Source organism: Nipponia nippon, unplaced genomic scaffold (genome assembly GCF_047370975.1).
Source record: "Nipponia nippon isolate SJK-2023a ecotype South Korea unplaced genomic scaffold, ASM4737097v1 scaffold_14, whole genome shotgun sequence".
Taxonomy (NCBI): domain Eukaryota; kingdom Metazoa; phylum Chordata; class Aves; order Pelecaniformes; family Threskiornithidae; genus Nipponia; species Nipponia nippon.
In genome coordinates this window covers 8,227,502-8,248,452 of record NW_028262330.1, presented here as the reverse complement: position 1 = coordinate 8,248,452, position 20,951 = coordinate 8,227,502, and the positions used below count along the sequence as shown (strand labels likewise).

General features: G+C 37.8%; 1 protein-coding gene across 1 annotated transcript in view; it reads right to left on the bottom strand.

Annotated features, from left to right (window-relative positions):
* The window catches only part of PRKCA (protein kinase C alpha), a 161,866-nt gene that overhangs the window by 53,752 nt on the left and 87,163 nt on the right, over nucleotides 1-20,951 (bottom strand). The window contains exons 4-5 of the mRNA XM_087750664.1: nucleotides 6,780-6,891; nucleotides 5,918-6,046 (exon numbers count right to left, since the gene is read on the bottom strand). Of these exons, the coding sequence (XP_087606790.1) occupies nucleotides 5,918-6,046; nucleotides 6,780-6,891 (241 nt within the window). The remainder of the gene's footprint in view (nucleotides 1-5,917; nucleotides 6,047-6,779; nucleotides 6,892-20,951) is intronic.

The following is a 20,951-nucleotide window of genomic DNA, read 5'->3' as shown; positions in this document are numbered from 1 at the left end:
ACATGTACAACCCTTCAAAACAAATCCTGCTTTTCAGACAATTTCCAATTTCTATACAGTTTTTGGTCACTAAAAGGGCTTTTTGATGAGAGACTTTTCTCTACTCCATAACCACTCCCCTGCCCAGCTAAACTTTCTTCTAATACCCCTCCTGAGGCCAGTGCCTACTCATTACACCCGATTTCCTGAATCCCGAGAGATGGCAACGTAACAAATGTAGGCTATTGGATACGCCTGCATTTCACAGGTGATTTACACACAAGAAATAGATGAGTGATTAATTTCCTTCCTAGAACAAGATGGAAAATGATCCAATGTTGCATGATAGTTTATTCCTCTGTATTTATTAAGATATTCTCTCCTACTAACAAAAAACGTACCATCATCTCTAATGCTACTTAATAAGTACTTATGCCTGCAATAGGTTCTCCTGTTTAAATTTCAACTGGAAATCTCATAGGAGCAATTGTATTTCATTTTTAAAATAAGATTACCTGTATAAAAATTATCATTACAAAATAATACCTACTACTGGGTGGGGCACCGACTTAATAAAACATAAGTCTTGACACAAGATGTATCAAATCATCTGAAAAGGGATTCAGGCTATTAAATTTCTAATTCTTATCAGTTTATTTATCTTACATAAATAAATAGCATTTTAGTTATATTTTCTGTATGCATGCAGATGGCCATTTATGAAAAACTAATGTTTCTTTTAAATACTATGCATTGCCTATTTCTTCATGGCAACGTTAATTTAATGAATGAGATGGGGAGCAGTCAGTTGCTACCGAAGCTGGCATTTGTCAAAGGCACAGCTCTTTCTGTAAAGAACGCAGCAACCCTGCAGATTCTGGGAATGCCAGAAAGGAGAGAAGATATTAGTGAGAGCAAACATATGATTCACATTCTTTGAGACATTACAAATGCCTCCCACATGCAAGTAATTATTTGGGATCACTTTATAGGTATTTGGTATTAAAAGCTGCTCAAATAGCCAGAATATTCATACATGTTCCCTTTTAAAATCAGTTGCAGAATATAATGAAATTAATGCTAACAAAGACAAACACTAGTATTGACTTAGACAATCATAAATAAAATTATTACAGTGTGTGTGCAGTGGAATCTTTTAAGGAAAGAATTTTTATGAGAATCTAGAAATGTGTCAAAATTCCCCAGTTTGTCTCTCAAGCTTGTTTGGGCAGAGGCTCTTAACCCAGCTGTCCACAGCAAGCAGTGTGACAAGACATTAATATGCAGTGCCATAGGGTGGCTCAGCATTCATACGTTCATAAATAATTTGAAAAACATGCAGTGGGGAGTACAGAACTCCTAGGGAGATTATTGTTGGAGAGCCTGTTATGTGCTCCCAACCTCTGCAGAGACCACGTCCAGGTGTCCTCCTCTTTTAAATAACAGAAGCATCACTGAAAAATAAAACTAGATTTTCTTTATTCTTTCAGCTACGAAAAATACACTTAAAAGACCCTGCAAGCTCTGGGCTGTGTATATATATATTTTAATAACGTTTATGTAACGGTAGGGTGCATTAGCTGACAGCGAGTCGGTAACACCCTGCCTCTAAATCGGTGCCTGTGTTGGGAGGGCAGGTCGTTATTGTGAGCTGCTGTCAAATCCAACTCCCAGCAACTGAGAGGTACAGTTTAGGATCCCAATAATGCGGGAGCTTTTTATATGTCAGTGCACCAGATGGGGTTATTTTCTCACAAAGGTTATTGTTTACTCACTATAAAAATAAATCAAAAATAAAATAAATAACCCCAAACTGTGATTCAACCACCTACAAACTCACTCAGAAGAGCCCCAAATTATAAGATGGGTCAACAAGTAAATGTAAGAGTGACAAAACTTTTAACGCGCATCAGGAGGAAGAAAATTCAGTGCAAAAAGCATCAATTAAGAATAGCAAAACCTGCTTTACTATGCCTAAAAGCAGAATCTTCAAGTCAGTCCAACCTATGAAAGGGTCATGGATTCAGTGATTTCAGAAAAAGCAGTTCAAGACAGTTCCTATAAAAAGAAAACTACCAAGTCGATTTACTGCAAGTGCAGTAAATTATTGATATGCAATGCAACTCTCAAGCTAGTAGCTATAAAATAAACCATTGATCTTTAAGAATTGCAACACAAATGAGCACTGAATGTGGCATATTGGCTAGCACTAGGAAGATGGCAAGGTTTTGGCAAAGTATACCAATACAAAATTCCTACTTATTTGTGAAAAAGTGTTGTAGAATCTCTAACATTCAGGCAGAAAAGACTGTATGCCTACCTTTAAGCACTCAGATTGAAGATCCGACCTAGTAAACCAGAATTAAGTATGCTTACATATAGGACTGAATCATTCCCACCATTAGTTCAACTCAAAACCTGCCAAAGTACTTAGATATTTTAGATAATCTGACTGAACCACTGGCCAGCTCCATCTGGCAGTACTCTGCCTCGCCTCTTTCCTAGTATACGCTGGGAAAAAACCCAGTACTATTTACAATATTTTATCGGGAAAACACTTAGCGAGTGTATACCATGGCCTTTTTTGGAAACAAAACCCACCACAAAACCCTCAAAGCAATTACGCAGAAGTAAAGACAAATTGCACGTACTCAGGAGTGTTCCCCCCAAACGACTGTATATTCCAGTCGTCACTAAGTGTGCTGCCTCCTCGCTGAGCTTTCCTGGCTGGAACTGGGATGGTTGAGTTGCTCATCGAAGGTATTTGCAAGATGCCAACCATAGTGGCACATCTCCGTTTAGCAGCACAGATGTTTTGCACACAATCAAGACTGGCTACGAAGGAATCAGCAGGCACTAATTAACAACCAAAACAGAATGCAGAGCAGAGATATTAAGGAATTCAGCTGAAGGAGTTCAACACCTACGGAGTAATTCCTTTGAAAAAGACTGAGGCAAAGGCTCAAACCAAACAGCCGATCACTGATCATTTTTCCTGCTGTTCCTAACCCTCCTGGACATTTAATTCACCTCCTTTCCTAAACTTCCTGGACATTTAATTCACCTCCTTTCCTGGATCTAAAGGCAGTGGTATCATGCTTGGCAGCTCTGGGAACTGTACATTCTAACAAAGGTTTTGCCAATAAATATTTTAGAAGCAATGTCATACTGGGAGAAAAGGAGTTAGAAATCTTTGCACAGCAATATGTCCATGAAGTAAGTGACAATTGCTAATTTCCTTTTCAGTTAAACACGCACAAAAGGTATCTGAAACTTCACCCAGTCTGGGCTTAGCCTGTGTATTATTTTTTAATAAAAAAAAAGAAGCTTACTTTCAGGGCGACTGCCATTTTTATTTAAAGAAGTTTTCTGAAAGCTTGGAAATGCTGACAAGCCTCAACCAAAACAACTTAACAGCACCATAATTGTTATGTATATAACAAGGTTACAGTAAAAATCTTTCTTGTTGTCCAGAAACCTACTTAATTGTGGGATAGAAATGTTTTATTTACAAACACAAAAGTAACAGTGTTTGCCAAGTACACTCACACCAAAAAGGGCTTTTGAAGAAAACCTACAAAGTATCTGTAACAATTTTACCATGTACATATTTCAGACAAGACCTTTTCAAATAAAATTGTGAACTAAAAGAATACCTATTTGTGTAATTGTTTTATAGTGCCTTGGTACCACAAAGACTTGTGACAAACTTTTTTGTCCCTAAAAGGATTATAAGCCTGCTGAATCATCAGAAAATATGTACATGTTATTTGTCAAATTATGTGCATTATGTCAGAAAGTTTAAGCCACGTTTAAGAATCTTGCTGCAAAGCAGCCTAGAATAATGCAAATATTAACTTTTCTCACTTGGGTGATTTTCAAATTAGTTCTCTTTCATGGTACAATTACTTTTAGAACCCACATCACCATCTTTGAGGTGTCTCACTACTTAGTGAAACCACCTTTCTGTTAATGACAGTACCTTGGACAAATTTACCCCTCCTACGTTGGCAGGAAGCTATTACAAAAGTTAAGCTACAATTAAGCATCACTTGGGATCCGTTCTGATCCCTAACTGAATTTTATCCTACCTCTCCTGTTCAATGCATTTCACTAGGTTTGACAGGAGAATATGGAGGTATTCGGATTGAGAGAGAACAAAGCCATGAATGAATACAGCGACGGGAGGGAAGTTTACTGGTTCTACATGCTGTGAAAATTCAGCACGACGGTCTGATTTCCTTTATGTTGACTACAAGGGGTATGGTCTCCATTGAGACTCATTCCCCAAAGAAGTGCAGATGTAGAAGGAACGTCCTTTTGGCCTATAATAGGCTCTAGCCTTTCAACTGAGCAACACTGAAGCAATACGCAGCACTCAACATCCACAGGTTGCCAACAACTGCATCAAGAAACAAAGACAGGTTGAGATGGTCTAAGAAACCTTCTCCTTTGTCCTGCTATAACTTTGTCCTTGAATTTAATTCCATTTTGCAACACCAAACAGGCAACAATAACAGCATCATACCCTGTTCTTGTTTCATTGTGTGGACGTTGTGAATTCAGTTTCTTGCAGTACCAATTTTAAAGACGTATGAGTGTACATCTAATGCGATGCATTAAGATGTGTTGCCTGTAAGTCTTCTTCCTTGGAGAAGCAGTGTTGGTCACCTTGATGACATACTAACCCGTTCACTCTCCTGCGGTAAAAGCTCTTGATAACTTGTGTTTTATGACTCTCTTCTACTCCATTTCCTAAGTTATATCTTACTTATTTTGGTCTTAGTTACTGTCGCATGTTTTTAAAATTTCCTTAAACTTCTGTGCCATAAAAAATCGGGACTTTCTTTTAGAATTTAAATTTGTTTTATAGACTTGCCTCTACCTATAAAAAACGATGAACAAAATTTTCTGTCATTCCTTCCTTCTGTCCATCCTAATTCCTTCCCTGTGATCTCTCTTTGAGTAAATACACTGTCATCTGATTGGCAAAGAACATTTTTGTATATTTGTTTCCAACAGAAAGGAAAAATCAACAGCAAAGTTCACTACCAACTTTACAATTCAGATATAAGATACACTAAATATCAGTTGGCCCAGCTAAAATAGAAAACACATACAGAACAAACATAACATATGCTGTAAATACAAATTCTTACGCAGATCCTGAGTGATAAACTCCACATTCTGATACAGCACAAGGAAGTTCTGTTGGAGTTAAACAACCTATTACATGTCTATTTAGGGGAACAAAACAGTCCTTCAACTTGCAAAACACATTTTCCAGAATTTTTTCTGGAACTTCAGACTGGGAATGGGTTGGTGGGGGTGTGTGGGTGTGCGCGTGTGTGTGCACAACCAAAGGTTACTCATAAATCCTGGAAGAAACACTTCCAAGGAAATGAACTGCCACCCTCTCTTTCCTTCCTCTCTCTCCCTCCTCCCCATCTTAATAACCTTAACCTTACAGAATGGGATTTTTTTTTGTTTTTATTTTATAACTCACTGGGAGTGATATTTGGGACTGAATCCAAGTTGCCTTTGTTTATTAAATACTCTGAAATGCAGGAAACAACTCCTCAGCTGATGAAAGTTTAGAGTATTTCTTGTGTTCCTAAGAAGATGGCTAGCTTCCTGCACAGATAGCTGTCCTACTGGGCTGCTTCCTACGCAAAAAACTGACATTACAGTGATTTTCTAATTAATATTCCTGCATTTTTAAAGCTATTACTACAACTTGCATTTTTCTATTTATTTTTATGAACACCAGTTCATAGAGTTTCTTGATTCAAGCGCATGCCAAATGAAATCCTCACACTTCTGAAGGGAAATACTCCATCACTGGCTTTAATACACAAAGATTTGACCAAGGTACATAAACCCCCAGTGTATATTATACATTTATAACACCTGCAAAATTCCAAAATGACTTGTGTACCTGTTACTTCCAGTTTGTCACCAGTGACTTCAGCTTTCAGATAAATCCTTCCTCTTTTCTCTGTGTGATCCATGCCACAGAGGCTTGGGACGTTTATTACGCATTGCTTATGAACATTCATATCACAGGCTGTGGATATAAAAATGGTTCAGACAGCTATGAGAAGCTAATAATATGATTACACTGCAAACATTGAGCAAAGTGAAAGTTAAGATTATAACGCTTAACTGTTGGCAAGACTTTCAGATTACAGCTGCGTGTTTTTCAACTGAACAACACAGGTAGTTTCCATCTTACAATACATTTTGTAGACAGTGAATGAAACAGAGAATAAAATAATCTACTTCAGAAACCTAAAGATATCATTAATGAAGTGCAAGGGAAAAAAAGTGAAAATGGAATAAAGACTTGCTGGGAATATGACTACGAAAACAGAGCATTCATGCCAGCATTAGCAGTGAAGGGAGTTAGGTTTAAACCGATTATTAGATTTTCTAGCAGGAGACTTCCAAGACAAATGAAACGCAAGTAAAATATTGGACCTTGTCTACCAACCAAACTGAAATTTCAGTTTGCAACAGTGCATTCACCTGACCAGGCCAAAACCAGCCTTCCTCAAAACTCCCATGGCGAATGCTCTTCAGCCACATCAAACTCAATACGCCATCTTCTCAGCCACAGAGGTGATCTTCATTAATATATTATTACAGGACTGAACTATCCACTTGAAATATAACAGTACTATAAACAGCTGACATTTGAAATGGTATTTTCCACAGAAAAGAAATAAGAAGCTGCTACCCAGTGTTTCCACTCTACTTTCTAAAATACCCTTTTGGTAACATAGACAAACTTCACTTACTGTCACATTTCATCCCTTGGTGCAGAAGCCCATATAGCAGTGACCCACAATGGTCACAAAAGGTTGGGCTCCCATATGTGTGGATCTTAAATTTGTGCTTGCTTCTGGGATCCTGAAGGAAAAAACAGAAAGAGATTCTCAAGTCATAAACAACAGGATTGACGCACCTTTAATATATTACTTCCAATACCAAAAACTTTCCAGCTCTGCAACTTCTGCTGCAGAAAAATATATTCCAGCACGTAGCTTATTTACAACCCTTATAGTGGTACCTACACTGGTGCAGGTACCTTGGCCTTGGCTCCTGTTTTCCTTTGCTTTGGTGTTGTAAGAAAGAGTACATGAGCTCAGAGAACACGGGCTTGGCCTGTGATTCATCTACACTAAAACTTCCATTTACTGACTGGCCGTATACATAAAGTATAATGATGGCATTCAGCCTGTGGCTGAAGTGTCACATACTGTCTGCTTGTTTACGGCGTGTTAGCACCACCATTCTGAAACGATGACACAAAAAACAGCAGGAGAGGAGGGAAGTAACTGTTAAGGGGCTAATCTGAAATACAGTCAAATGACTGTAAAGTCAGGATCTTAAAGATAGGATCATCCTGAAATGTTGCAACCTTACAATCTATACTGTTGGAAATGGAAGCGAACAAATGCTAACTTGGCATGTAGTAAGTATTTTACCGAGACTGCTGTTCCCATCTGATTTTCCAATACAGAAATTTATAGCGAGGACATTTTAAGGCCACCAGCAGCTTGGAAATGGTTTCTAATTTAGGACCAGTGAAAGGGAATACACCCAAATCACTTAAAACCAAACACTGTATGACACATCCAAACACATTTGCTGTTTCTCTAGGGCTAGAGGTTCCCTTCGGAAAACCAAGAACATTTATACGAAAGTTAGAAATCACAGCTTCAGTACATTGGCCCTCATCAGGCTCATTCCACATATACATAGGCACAGAACTTCATGCACCCCAGACTCGCGCAGCCTGTTCCCAGAGATGTGCGTTGCAAAAATAAACAGCCTGATAGCCCTGTACTTTCCGTGCACATCATCCGTATTTTGATATCCTTTATGGCCATTTCCAGCTCCAACTGTATTTTAGTCACAACTGTCACTGCACAATCTTGATCAGAGGCTGGGAAGAGCAGTAATTCTTCATGAAAGGCCACGGAAATTATGAAATGCCAGGTCTTTCATGCATTAACAAAAATACAACTGCAAAATGAGACCTCAAAACATTTTTCTTCTGTTTACATTTTATATTAATATACCTTTATATAAGAATTATTAAATTGTCATAAAAAATAAAGTAACTTTTCAACTTGCATCTGCCAATAAAAGCTTTCCAAAAAAATCAAAAGCACAGCGTGTTATACAAAATGGAAAACCTGCTAACTCTTACTTCAAAAATAAAACATTCCTCTACTATAAGTGCTTTCGCAAGAAATTCAAGAAATTTGGGAACTCCTAACAGTAATTTTCATAAAAATATGACTATAAGAAGGCAAAATCCTGCCTTCAAAATTTAGTATTTTGCCACACTGCACTTTGTAGTTTTTTGTTTGTTTGTTTTGGTAAGCATTCTTTGCGTGAATTTTTTTTTGTACTGATTCTAAGTGTTATCACGAATCCATAACCAGCACCTTTCACTGCACAGACAGAAATTATATAGTATCCAGGCTAACGAGTAAAGACTTTACATTACGAATTCAAACTGAGACTATAATTTGTCATACAGCCTGAGATATGAAATGCAAAGTGCTAACAACCATATTTATTTTGTAAACACAGTTAACCTAAATGGAATGACATTCAGTGCTCCAGAGAACATCTGTTCCCTTATTTATTAAAGATACAGCCACTGGGTCTTGTGGTGCGGGGTCATGGGAACACTGCTTTACTAAAGGGTTATTTGATGGATCAACTCTGACTATATGCCTTCCAAACAATTTAAAACACATTTTCAAAGCTAGTTCTTCCTTAAATTGTTTTGTTTAGAAGACATAAGGGGACTTGTTGCCTTAAAAATATATACACTTAAACATTACTTTGGTAAGCACATCTGTTGCTGAGAAGGACAAAGCCCACAGCTTCTAAGAATGACACTAAATAAACAGATTTTTAAAGTTGTGTTTAACATCTGACATAAGTGGTATTTATGAGTATAAAGTAATGATATAGAGGGGAAAGAACTATGCAAAATTATTATAGTGAATGTCTACTAAATACATTGAACCTGTGTATTATACTGGAATTATATAACAAACACTACCAAATCATTCCATTCCAATCAATGGAATACACATGGTAATTAAGTTAAGCAGGGGTGTGTGTGGCTTAAAAATGTTGTGACATGTAAGGACAACTATACTACACTCACTACAAAGCAGCACCACATGAGCAAAGGCTCCCGCACTCCTGCGCCTAACTGCATGTAACTACAAAATACCAGCAAAGGCATTCTTACACACCAATGAACTAAAACCAGTCACATGAATAAATAAATCAAGCTGGATCACACTTTGAAGTTGGCCCTGCATGAGTCAATGTACATAATCTGAATCAACATTTGCTTTTCTATAATAAATATTTGTTTTCTATCATTGTGTGAAAATGCCTGCTGTATGTTTAAAATGAACAATTCAATGGGAATTTTTTTTTTTTAAAGAGCAGCAAGTATGTTCTGACTATTATTAGTTATTACTCTATATGCACACACAAAGTCATTTCTTCAAGGCACAGCATAAAAAAAGAGGACAAAGGAAAACAGTACCAAAACTACTGATGACATGGAAACTTCGCATGTAGGAAATCCCTCTTTTAAAATCCCTTTAATAGAAGTAAATAGAGGAACCTCAAAACCACCTCATCAGTATTTAATCCTTTTTTCTGTTTCAATCCTATACATTTCTTTAATTTTGGTAAATTGAAGCATACAAAACATTATTATTTTGAAAGCAAGTCTGAGAACATACAGAGAAAGCCAAGAGATCTCTAAACACTCATCATAGATGATAAAACCTTTTTATCTTATTCCCTGTATTAACATGGGCTTCTCATGCACTTAGAACTACCCTTGAATCTATAGTTTATACTTTAATTATAGGTAACTAAATTAGTAATAATTATCACATTGCCAGCAGTAATTACGTCTGTTATTAACAGCAATTAACACTTATTAAACTGTTAGTACAGTTTAATACTTCCCAATGTTAGACATGCATTAAGTGACTGATACGCATTGTTGAGGAAATAACATCGTCTTTAGTATTTTTCAGCTAGAGGTAAACTACTGAGTTAGAGGTAAGCTCCTGTAAATTTTCTTCAAATATCCCCTTTTAATCAATGTAAACTTTCAATAATTCCCAAAGCATATCTGGCAGTCATATTTCATAGTAAACACAGGGAGCCAAGCCAGGATATGACAGATGAACTGCCAAATAATGGCTGCTATTTGCAAGAGAATTGAACTTTGCACTAAACTTGGCATAGATTAATTGTGAAACTCTAAAGGGAAAACCCACTTCTGTTTCCAAAATCCATCAAAATTATGAAGGGGGAAAGCGGCAAAGGGAAAGCAATGGAAAAACACTTGTTAAGCAGTGATGAATGATATGCTCTATTAAAATTCATGTTATTTTCATGCTAGAAGTGAATTCTCTGCTATTATGAAGACAATCCCCCATTCTTATAAGTACAACTCAATGCAATAGAATATAATTAAATGGGAAAGGAAACTCTGGGCAATCGATATCACAGACTTTTAAATATTTGTCTTCGAAAAACCTCTAAATTGGCAGAAATCGAGCCAGTGCTCTGCAATTTGCCTGCAGTACAATAGACTGGAGTTTCAGAGCCTGTAATGACATATATGGGTGCAGCAAACCTGTAAAGATGAATGGCAACGGGGCATCTACACCCCATACAGCTCTGAAAAAATCAGAATATTCATTAGTCTCAAAGCTGGGACACGCTTATACAGAGACAGGCAGCATCGAATCGCACTGACCGGGAGATCTGTGTTGTACACACACCTGCACTGTGTGGGCCTATTGAAAGAAAAGTGAAAACGGAGCAGAAACCTTTAAAAAAAGAAAGAAATGAGTTTGCAGAAGTGCCTTGCCCAGACAGCCAGCTCTGGCCGTGCCAAAAGGGGTTCGGATCTGCTCCCACGCCTGGCGGGGAGCCGGGCAGGAGTCCTGCCGCGCTCCAGCAGAGGGAAGCAGAAGAACACGGAGGCATCTCACCAAACCTACACGTTTTTCGGTCTATGCGCTGCCATTGAACTACGTTTTGCCCCCCTGCAGCAGTATTGCCTCCATCCCTGCCTTTTTTCTTCATTTAGCACAAATGAATCCATTTCCTTTATTGAAGAGCAACGGCAAGCACCCCCCTGCGAGAAATCATCCCGTAATTTTTCTGGCTCAAAGACGGGGGTGTGCAATAATTGAAAGCGCATGGTTAACCAGCAGCACATGTCAAACTGTGCTTTAACACACTACAAAACAGCTTATGAGCATTAGATTTCTGAATTCTTTCTAAAAGCTCCCTTTTGATTAGAATTTTATTCCCCTTGATAGCAACATCGAACCGACTATAATTTTGCAGGCATTAAATCACCACTTTGCTTTTAAGTATAAAATAGACAAAAAAACCTTCACGTGGGGTTGCATCAGTGGAGATTTTATATACAAAGCAGCATCATATTATTACTTGCTCAAGTCTTTTCATAGTATGCGACTTGATAGTATCAATAACTGTGTCACCAGCACCATGTATCTAAGACCAAAACCTCTGAAAGTCTATCCATATCGTCTTTAATTCGGCATCTTCTAGGTGACACACCTAGAACTGGTGTGATTTTTGGCAGGAGTTTAAATGAACACTGCAAGCAGATCTGTCAGTGCCGGAGCCTGTACTAGTGATCAAGGTGGGGGGAAAACGACTGTTTTCAGTCATTGATACCAACACACATACATTAACAAGGCGTTAGGCAGGACAGAAGATTAATTTTTTTTTTTAAACTGCCTATAGTTGGTGAAAGGTTTTTTTCCATATCTGAACTGCTATTTTTGTGATCATTAAGAAGCAGAAAATGCAAAAATGGAAGTGTAAGAATATTTTGGGAGAAACAGAAGATAATATTTTCCATTACAAAAGTAACTTAAAGGAGGTCTGCAGCAGGTGACCCGTAAGGTCCTAAGGTTGTATCAGGGCCTACAACAACAATGAACAATTTTGTGTAAATAAATGCAAACGTACCCAGTTTTCCATTTCCTACCTCCGTGACAGAACCACAGGATTGTTCTTCATCCCCAACCAAACACTTAGAAATACATTTATTTACTAGTTTAAAAGGCGTAAAGGAAAAGTAAGCTTAAAACATCCCAAATTACTTCACTTAGACAAAAGAAAAAAATAATTCCTGAACCTCAGTGGCATATATTGTGGTACTAACTGTTTGAATGTCTATCAAATACAGAAGGGGAGACAATACATTAAATATATGCAAAAACATATACAAATCATTGTAAGAGATAAGAGATCACCAGTCCTCTTTACCAGTAGAAAAGCCCTGGAAGACTGGCAGGTCTGTTTTCCCCACGTTAATACACAGCCTTTAAACATTTCCTACTGCAACAGAAACACTGAATCCTACGTCTGTCTTTGTCCCCCTTCAAGGTATGGATCGTAAGGAACGCTGCTCTAACAGATCAATGAAACCATTGCAATTTGTACCGCATATATTTTACTTAAAATAGCTTTAACTTCCCCAAGCGAATACCAAGTTAATAAAACATTTAAAAAGAACCTAGCATGTTTTTCTCTGTATGGAACCAAATCCCACATTCATCCCACGCTGTCCTCAGGCAACCTTCCGTTTCATTTATGGAAGTCTTCAGACTCCAGCTTTTCTAAACACCTTCCAAACAGTGACTACAATATCTAAGACCCCATTCAGATACCATGTCTGTTTGAGCAACTTCCTTCTGTTCGCTATTTATTTTCCTATTGAGATAACAAAAATCTCAGTGATTTGCACGGCATCTTAAGTTGAGAAAGCAGCTTCAACCTAGAGGAGCTGCGAGAGCCAAGGAGCCAGATGCTTCTACTGGAAATAACTTCCAGGGCTTAAAATATGGCTTCTCCGATCGGAGCCCAGAAGCAAGAAACAGCAAAAAGTCATTGTTTAACTGGTCACCAGCTTTGTGATTTCCTGACCAAATGAGGCTGTGTACATGGGAAAGGGAAAGCAAAGAGGATTTGAGACTCTTGGGAATGAGTTAGTAATGTTATAAAGTCAGAGATATAAAGATCATATCAGTTTTTATTACAAAATGTACAAATGCTTAAAGCTTGTTTGATATTCCTCTCTCAGAGCTGCAGCGTAGAAAAGTTTTGTTGCTTTCAGTAAAGAACAGTAAAAGATAAGACTTCTATTGCCTGAAGAGCCGAAAATCTCACAGAATCACAGAAGGACTGAGGCTGGCAGGGACCCCTGGAGCCCCCCCCGGCTCAAAGCAGGGCCAACTACAGTCAGCGGGGCTTTGCAGTGGTTCATGGGGTTACTCCTCCCCAGCTGCAAGACTCCGTAGAGCTCCACATCTATCTGCCAACCACCCCAAAAAAATCCTCCATAGGTTGACATATAGCTACTAAGCACACCTTCCTGCAACGGAGGAGAGGAATGACATAACCATGATTTCTTACTTGGTAAGAAATTATACACGGACTCTTTCCAGGAATCCTACCTCCAGGCAGAATTTGGAGCTTCACTCTTTGGAGTGACTCTAAGGAATAACTCGGAGAAAGCATTCATTCCACTGACACCTGCAGGATGGGAAACCACTCGCACACTTTAGCATACTAGTAGGTGTTAAGAGCATAAACAGAGTTGCATTCAACTCTACAATAACAAAGGTAGTGGTGGGATAAGAAAAGGAAGAGTAAACAAAAAGACAGGCAATAAAACCTATGTAAATTTGTCTTTAAGACTGTAGAACAAGGATGCAATGGAGAAAAGAAGAGGCAGGCTCTTTTCATGACGGATTTCAGAGACAACAGAGGCAGGAGAGCCCTGAGCTTATGCATACACACAGCAGAGCGCTGTGCAAACACTGCTGTGCTGCTTGCGGACCCAGGCAAGCATATTTGGAAGCAGCTGCAGTACGGCAAGTCCGAACCACAGCCAACTCATCTGTGGGTTCAAGGGTTGGAATTGCATTCAGAAATGAAGACTGATTCTCAAGTTCTGTCGAAGAAAAGTCTTTCATGATAATAAATGACACCCCAGCCAAAAATAACCACAAAAATCTCTCTTCCCATCACTGTTACTAAGACCACTTGTATTCTTTATTCATCTGAAGAGAGTTAAGAAGGTACACAAACAGAAAAAAATCTTATTTAATTAATAGCGACAATTATCAATCAACTATTTCCTTCTCTATACTTGTATAGAAGACGACAACTTGACCACAGTTCAAAAATGATTTAAAGGCAGATTTTTTTCAGTCCCCTCCTGGAATTCACACTTAATTATTATTTTTAATTAAAAGAAACAGGTGGTCATTGAATCAACTGATTTTGATTGCTGCCTGTTGTTCATGTTCTTCTTGTATAGAATAGTACTGATTGAGTTGGCAAATGGAGAAAGATCTGCATGACTGTACTCACAGGGATTTGTAATTTCCTAATTACTATAAAGACAGCTAAATTTCAAAGGGACTTGGTGTTTACCGGCTATTTTTTCTTCATTCTTTTTTAATGAAGAAACTGCAGTATAATTACAGAAAGTGCCTAAACAAAAGATCCTGTTGGAAACAGATTCATGACTTGGAAGAAATGGGGCAAGATTTTGTTTCTGATACAACTCAACGTAATGTTACAGTGTATAAATCATTTCAATAAAGATTGAAACCAGGGATCCGGATTCCAAAGGAGCACTAGAAAGACAGAGGCACAGCTCTATATGCCTTGCTTAAAAATCTAATTTATTAGTTTTATTATTTGATAATTTATTAATTTATTTGTTGAACATATGCACTTTTCAACACAGAGTATCCTTTACACCTTGAATACATTTTACAATACATAGTTTAACACTGATCAGATGGAAGAAGCAATTGAAACGAATTCCCGCTGTATAAAAGGGTATTGCTACTTCTTGATAGGTACAATATGCTGAATTGTTTAATATTACAAGTAATATTACAAGTTACAATGCTTTCCAATGGAGCTGAAATGTGGCTAGATGTAGTGCATCATTAACGTGATAAAGGACTTCACACCAAGAGGTAATGTTGTCATTGTCATTGCGCAACATCAGGTTGCACGACAATTATTTTACATTAACATATTTGTGTACAATAACTTCTCATCAGTTTTTAAAAATTTCATCATTGGCCAACTTGCTCATGCTAGAGGTGATATAACTTAATTTTTTTTCCCCACATTATCCTCAGCTGGAGCTCACACTATCCTTCTTTCATTCACTTAAACAGAAGATGAAATGAGATAAAGGCTGAAAACGCCTCACCTGAAATGCCCTGGTTTCCCTGTAACAGCAGCGACCCTGAGCGCAGAGGTATCAGGTCAAACAATCTGACATCTCTCGTAGCTTGAACGCTATGCATACAGGAAAGTGGTATACATTCATCCAAGAAGTTATCAGAACCAAGGCAGGGAAAAATGGGAACGACTCCAAACACTCTTTCAGAAGCCATCACAGCCATAAGTCGAGAGAATGATTTTGTGATTCTAATATTTAGCATGTTAAGTCTTAAGAAAGTGTCTTTGTGACCCCAAACTTCTTGACTGCTGACAACAGCAAAAATGAAACAAACTCAAGATTTTATTTGTAAAGCCAAACCTGCCCTCAGTTAGTTCTGTCTAATGTGGTTTGAATGAAGGTCTTTAAAACTATTAAGTGATAGATTTGAGCACATAAAGATGAGCTGATTTGCCAAAGAATCTCAGAGCAAAGTAGCAGCGGAGCTATGAACGTGGCTAATGAATGCAGCTTGCTAAGCTACCGTTCTTGCCTCTGAGCTACTTCAATATGCGAGGCCCTGAATAATAACTCGTTTACATTTCCCACTCCTCCTCACATTGCAGAGCTCCGTTTTCCCCTCTAATATGGTGAACGCTACCAGAAGAACCCACCAATTTATAAATGCGCACCTTACACGTTCTCACTAAAGCCTTACCCACTTATTTACGTAGCACCTTGCCTCCTTCCCACCTCCTACAGCAGCATCTGTACACTTCAGTATCCTTCCAAGACAAGACATTTATATGCCTGGATGTATTGCTACCAAACAGGAAGGTGTAATATCCATATCCATATACATCAACATATGGTTCAAAATCTAAAGCCAACCCCACTAACTTCTGTACAGATTTGTTTGTGGAAACCGAGTACTGCAGGAGGGTGTTTCCTGCACAGGGAAAAGGAAATCCAAAGAGAAGTTTGTCTGTCCCAGGGTATTACACACCCCACAGCTCTCTTTTACCTTTACTTCAGGTTAAGTTCTGACACATACTTTTTTTTTTTTTTTTTTGGGACAAACTTCACTGGAATCTTGCATTGATGTTTCAACAGCAGAGGTTTTAGAAACAGCACATTGATCTTCCTGAAAGAAGAGAGGACTCGGTCTTCCTGAAGAAAGGGATCTAAGAGGAACTGTTCAGGAAAATCAGACTACACAGGGAGCAATTACAATCACTTAAGGTTTTTTAGAGATGACAGGCATGTGTCATTTTAAAAGGTTTCTCCTCTAAATACTTTGTCCTTCCTTTTAATACTAAATAGTTTTAAGAGGGCTGCTTTGATCATCAGAGAAGGTATTCAGACCATTAACTTTAGGCATCTTTACAGTAAAAGATTCCTCTCTCGTGCTCTCAGTTGTCCTTTGGAAGACCTTTTGTATTCTCTACTGAGTTTACAAGGTATTTAATTTAAATGCTAACTTCTCTGTGTCCCTCTCATCACAGACCCCCAAAATCACAAATACCAAACCACTTAACACACAAAATACTGCAATCCAGGACTTGATCTATGGAATGTCACTCCAGAAAAGATGGCAGGATGAAGCTCAACAGCTGTGGAAAGGCACATATAGGAGTAAAATCAGGGTTGCAAAGAAGCCTTGAAGCCATGACAAATGCCACAGTGTAAGAACTTTATATTTGACATCACTTTATCCAGTTCCCTATGTCACAGCTCAACAGCTCATTTCAATGCAAGGCCAACAGTATACTTGCGTGTTTGTAATTTGTAAAGAAAGACATTACGTTCCTTTTTCTAAAACCTACATTTTAAAAAAATCACATACATGCTAATAAATACATTTTAAAAATTTCCTGTCCATTACAAAATTATGCATGTGTTTATTTTGGTATAATGGCAAAACTGTGCTGATCATGCACAAAATCAGAAGCAGTGATTTTTGAAAAGTCTGAGAAGTTTTTGGTTCAAAATCAGCTTCCTTGTACAAGAACTTGTGGGGTGTCCTATTGCTCCTCATCTGAGAAATTTTGTTAGACACAAATTTGAAACACCCGAGCAAATTGCCTTCAAAGTTACTCACTGAATAATTCATTTTTGCCTGATATTTTATACATTGGTTAATCACAAAAAAAAAAAAAAAAGGCAGGAAGGAGGGTAAAATATGCATAATTTAAACATACCATTTCATTTCTGTTCTTCATCTCAGCTCTATCTTTTCAGAAGTATGGAAGTTAATACCTATAAACTAGGCAGACATTCCACAACACGGGCAGAATTTTGCTCTCCAGAGACAAAAATCCCACAGAATGACTGTACATACAAATTCCATTAACGATTGAAGGGTTCAATTCAAACATGTTTATCTCAAAATCTACACCTCAATGTGAAAAACACTGCTTTCAAGAAACCATAGCCAGAATCATATCATGGCAGATACTAAGGCAGAGTCCCTGAATGGTCTTTTACATTCTATAACCACTGAAACACTATTTATTTATGCCTGGAACAGATGTTTTTCCATATGTCTAAATAACCCTTCTTCAAAAAAGTAATTCAAGCACATTAAATTTTGCAGACCAAGGAATATAGAGGCATTAGACTCGTTAGTATTTATAGAGCATTTGGTATCTTTTCTATAGCAAAGTCAGTATCTTCTCTTTTGAAAAAGTCACTAATCCTACTCCTCTGAGTAAAGTAAAAAACTATAAATAGGCAGCTAAGACTGAATGTGCAAGATGCTCTGACAAGAGCTTCTGTACTCAAATCCTGACCTTACAATGACTGAGATCACAGCCAAGCTGTCTGATCCACAACATTTTTCCATAGCAGTGTAGCAGTTGCCATTTATTAGCTGATTAAAAATTCAGAAAACAATACTGAAACTTGAAGAAAAAGTTAACGGCGCACAATAAACCCCTGAAAGAATGACAGGCTTTTAGCACAGCCTCTTGATTCTCCGACATTTGGCAGCACTATTTGTGATTTAAAACCAAAACTTGATGCTACTATTTGGGGAGAAAAGTGCTTCATTGTGACCACAGCTGAGAGCACGCTTAGATTAAAAATAAGAACTGACACAAATCTTCTGTCCCTTGGGCAGAATTTGACCCTTTTGAGGTTTGCTAATCAAAAAACTGAACACAATAAAGACTGTTGTAATCACATTAGAAGAAGGGTGAGCTCCAGCGCTTGAAGCCCTGAAAGGAGGATTTCCTCATGGCTGCCATCTCCGCTTTCCTCCTGAGGCCAAATGAGTCTCAACGGCTTTGCAGCATCAGGAAAAGTCCTTACAGCATTTAGCAATGAATAATAATATAATCTATAAATATTTAATATCTAGTAATTAACTCTGCACTGTGCAAAGCAAAAAAAAAATTGGAAATACAGAAAGGCCTCACCAAACCATTTAGTAACATTGCAACATCATCTCCTACCTAGATATTTTGAATATGCCCATCCTGAGACCATTCCATGGACACAAGTTTCGGTAATAAGCATTTTTCCTTCTCCTTCTTTAATGAGAGCGTTTTTCTCAAGGCTGTTGATGGCAAAAGAGCTTCTGAGATTACACTGAAGGCTTTTCATTTGGAAGAAAGCCTGCACAGAAGCGTTTTGCTGGCAGAGTACTTCCAACAAAGGGAAGACAAGTTTAGGCTCCTACTTTTTATTTCTCAGAAGTCACTTGTAGGTAAGAACATTCCTTAGTGAAGCCTCTGACTACGAAGATTTCATAGCTGTAGAAAGCACTGTAGTATATTCCTACACTAGACACTGTGAACCTCTATAAATCTCATGTCCTCCGTGTAACTGGTAACACAAAGGCCACTGGTAACCAAGGCCAAACTTTCAAACAAGCCTATGACACCGATCGTCACAGCTTTACCTGTTCTTGAGTTTACAGGTCAAGTAAGACCCTTCTGCATGCATTTCTCTTTCTTCCTCCTCTTCGGCATGAAATCTCCCAGCCGGGGCAAATTAATGGTGTCCTAAATGTTGCTATACATGTCATCCATCATTTTTAAAGTTCATCCTCTTGAGTACTACTAGTTCCATTTTATACAGAAAATGTATATCCAAGAGCAACAGAGACAAAAGTGATGAGTGAAAAATAAATAAATAGCTTTTTTTCATTCTCTTATAAAGGAGAAAAAGTTGAGCCATTTTAGCTCTATCCCGGTTTTACAAAACTCAGTCAAAAACCACGTACTGGGAGTCCCTGCAATGACTACAACTGTAGTTAATATGCCAACACAAGGCAAGCCAGGCTGGACACTTGTCTGCTCACTGGATCGTGCACCACTTAGATACGGTCTTTAGCTAGGAGCTCTACAGACTGATACGACTAGGGAGGAAATAAAAAATTTGGAAAGATGTTAAGTTGTATTCATAAAAGGCATTACAGTGCAATGTTTACTCAGGGATTACAAAGCAGGCATCTATGAAAATTGCTTGTTATGTATGACAGCAGAATAAGTGCATTCTTCCTCATCTGCAAGTAATGTAATGTTTAAAAAGCAGAAGAAAAGAAACCAGTCTTCCTCTATAATCCCAGTATATAGATTAACATAGGCTTTTTCTAGTGCTGCTAGCTAAGCATTTGTAAGGCTGCATCAAAAACAATTATTAAAATTAATCCCCGGTACAAATGGAATTGCACAATATTAATCCTGCTGAAAGAAAAATCTGATATGATAAACATGTAGAAGACTGACATGAGGAGCAAAGAAAGGAAAAAAAAATCTTCGAAAACCAGTTTTGCTAGCACTGGACAAATGATGGGCCTGGAGAAACACATGAAAATTAATGTTGTCAGTAAGATGCACAGCTTTCCTCCTACAGTGGCCACCTTGGCAACAATTTAGACATTCATAGCCTATCAAGAAGAAGCTGGAAGAAATTCAAGGTGGTTTTTTAGTTGAAGATAAAACAAAATATAAAAACTAGGGAGAAAAATCCTTCCATAATAGACTACCCCAAGTACAACACATGGAAAAACTTAAATGCAGAGCAAATATTTATAAATTGGCAGGCAGAAATTACATGATGTCTCCAAGGGTCCTTAAGAAACCTCACTGCAGCACAGAAAATCTCTCATCATTATTAAATGAAACAAAACCAAGGACACAGTAATAGATATCCTCCAGATGAACTTTCACATTTAAAAGAAAACAAATGATTTCAGATAACACTTTTACAACGTGCATAATCTAAGTCATTAGATGGCAATATAATGCAACTAGCATAAAGTTGCTTAATAGTAACATAAATGCTTCTGTTACTGTTTACATTGAGAATTTCATACTCAGGAAAAAATATGTCTCATACATTGCTCTTCACTGGGCATTTGATTTTTGGCAAAAAGAAGTTAATTGATGAATTTCAGATTTACACTAAATGCTTTATCTGTTCAAAAAAATAAAGATGCACTGCGTCAAGCAGACCTAGTATTTTTCTGCATATTATTCAATTAATTGTACATGCATTGTATGTTTTGCACAACTTAGCTACAATTATGGTGCAAAATGTCCCATAGTCACTCTGATCCGAGACTAACATTAAGTATCACTTGATAAAAGAAGCATGCAGTAAATCTGTAAACTTCATGAAGGGGAGGGGACAGAATGTATGCAGACATAGGACTAAGCCT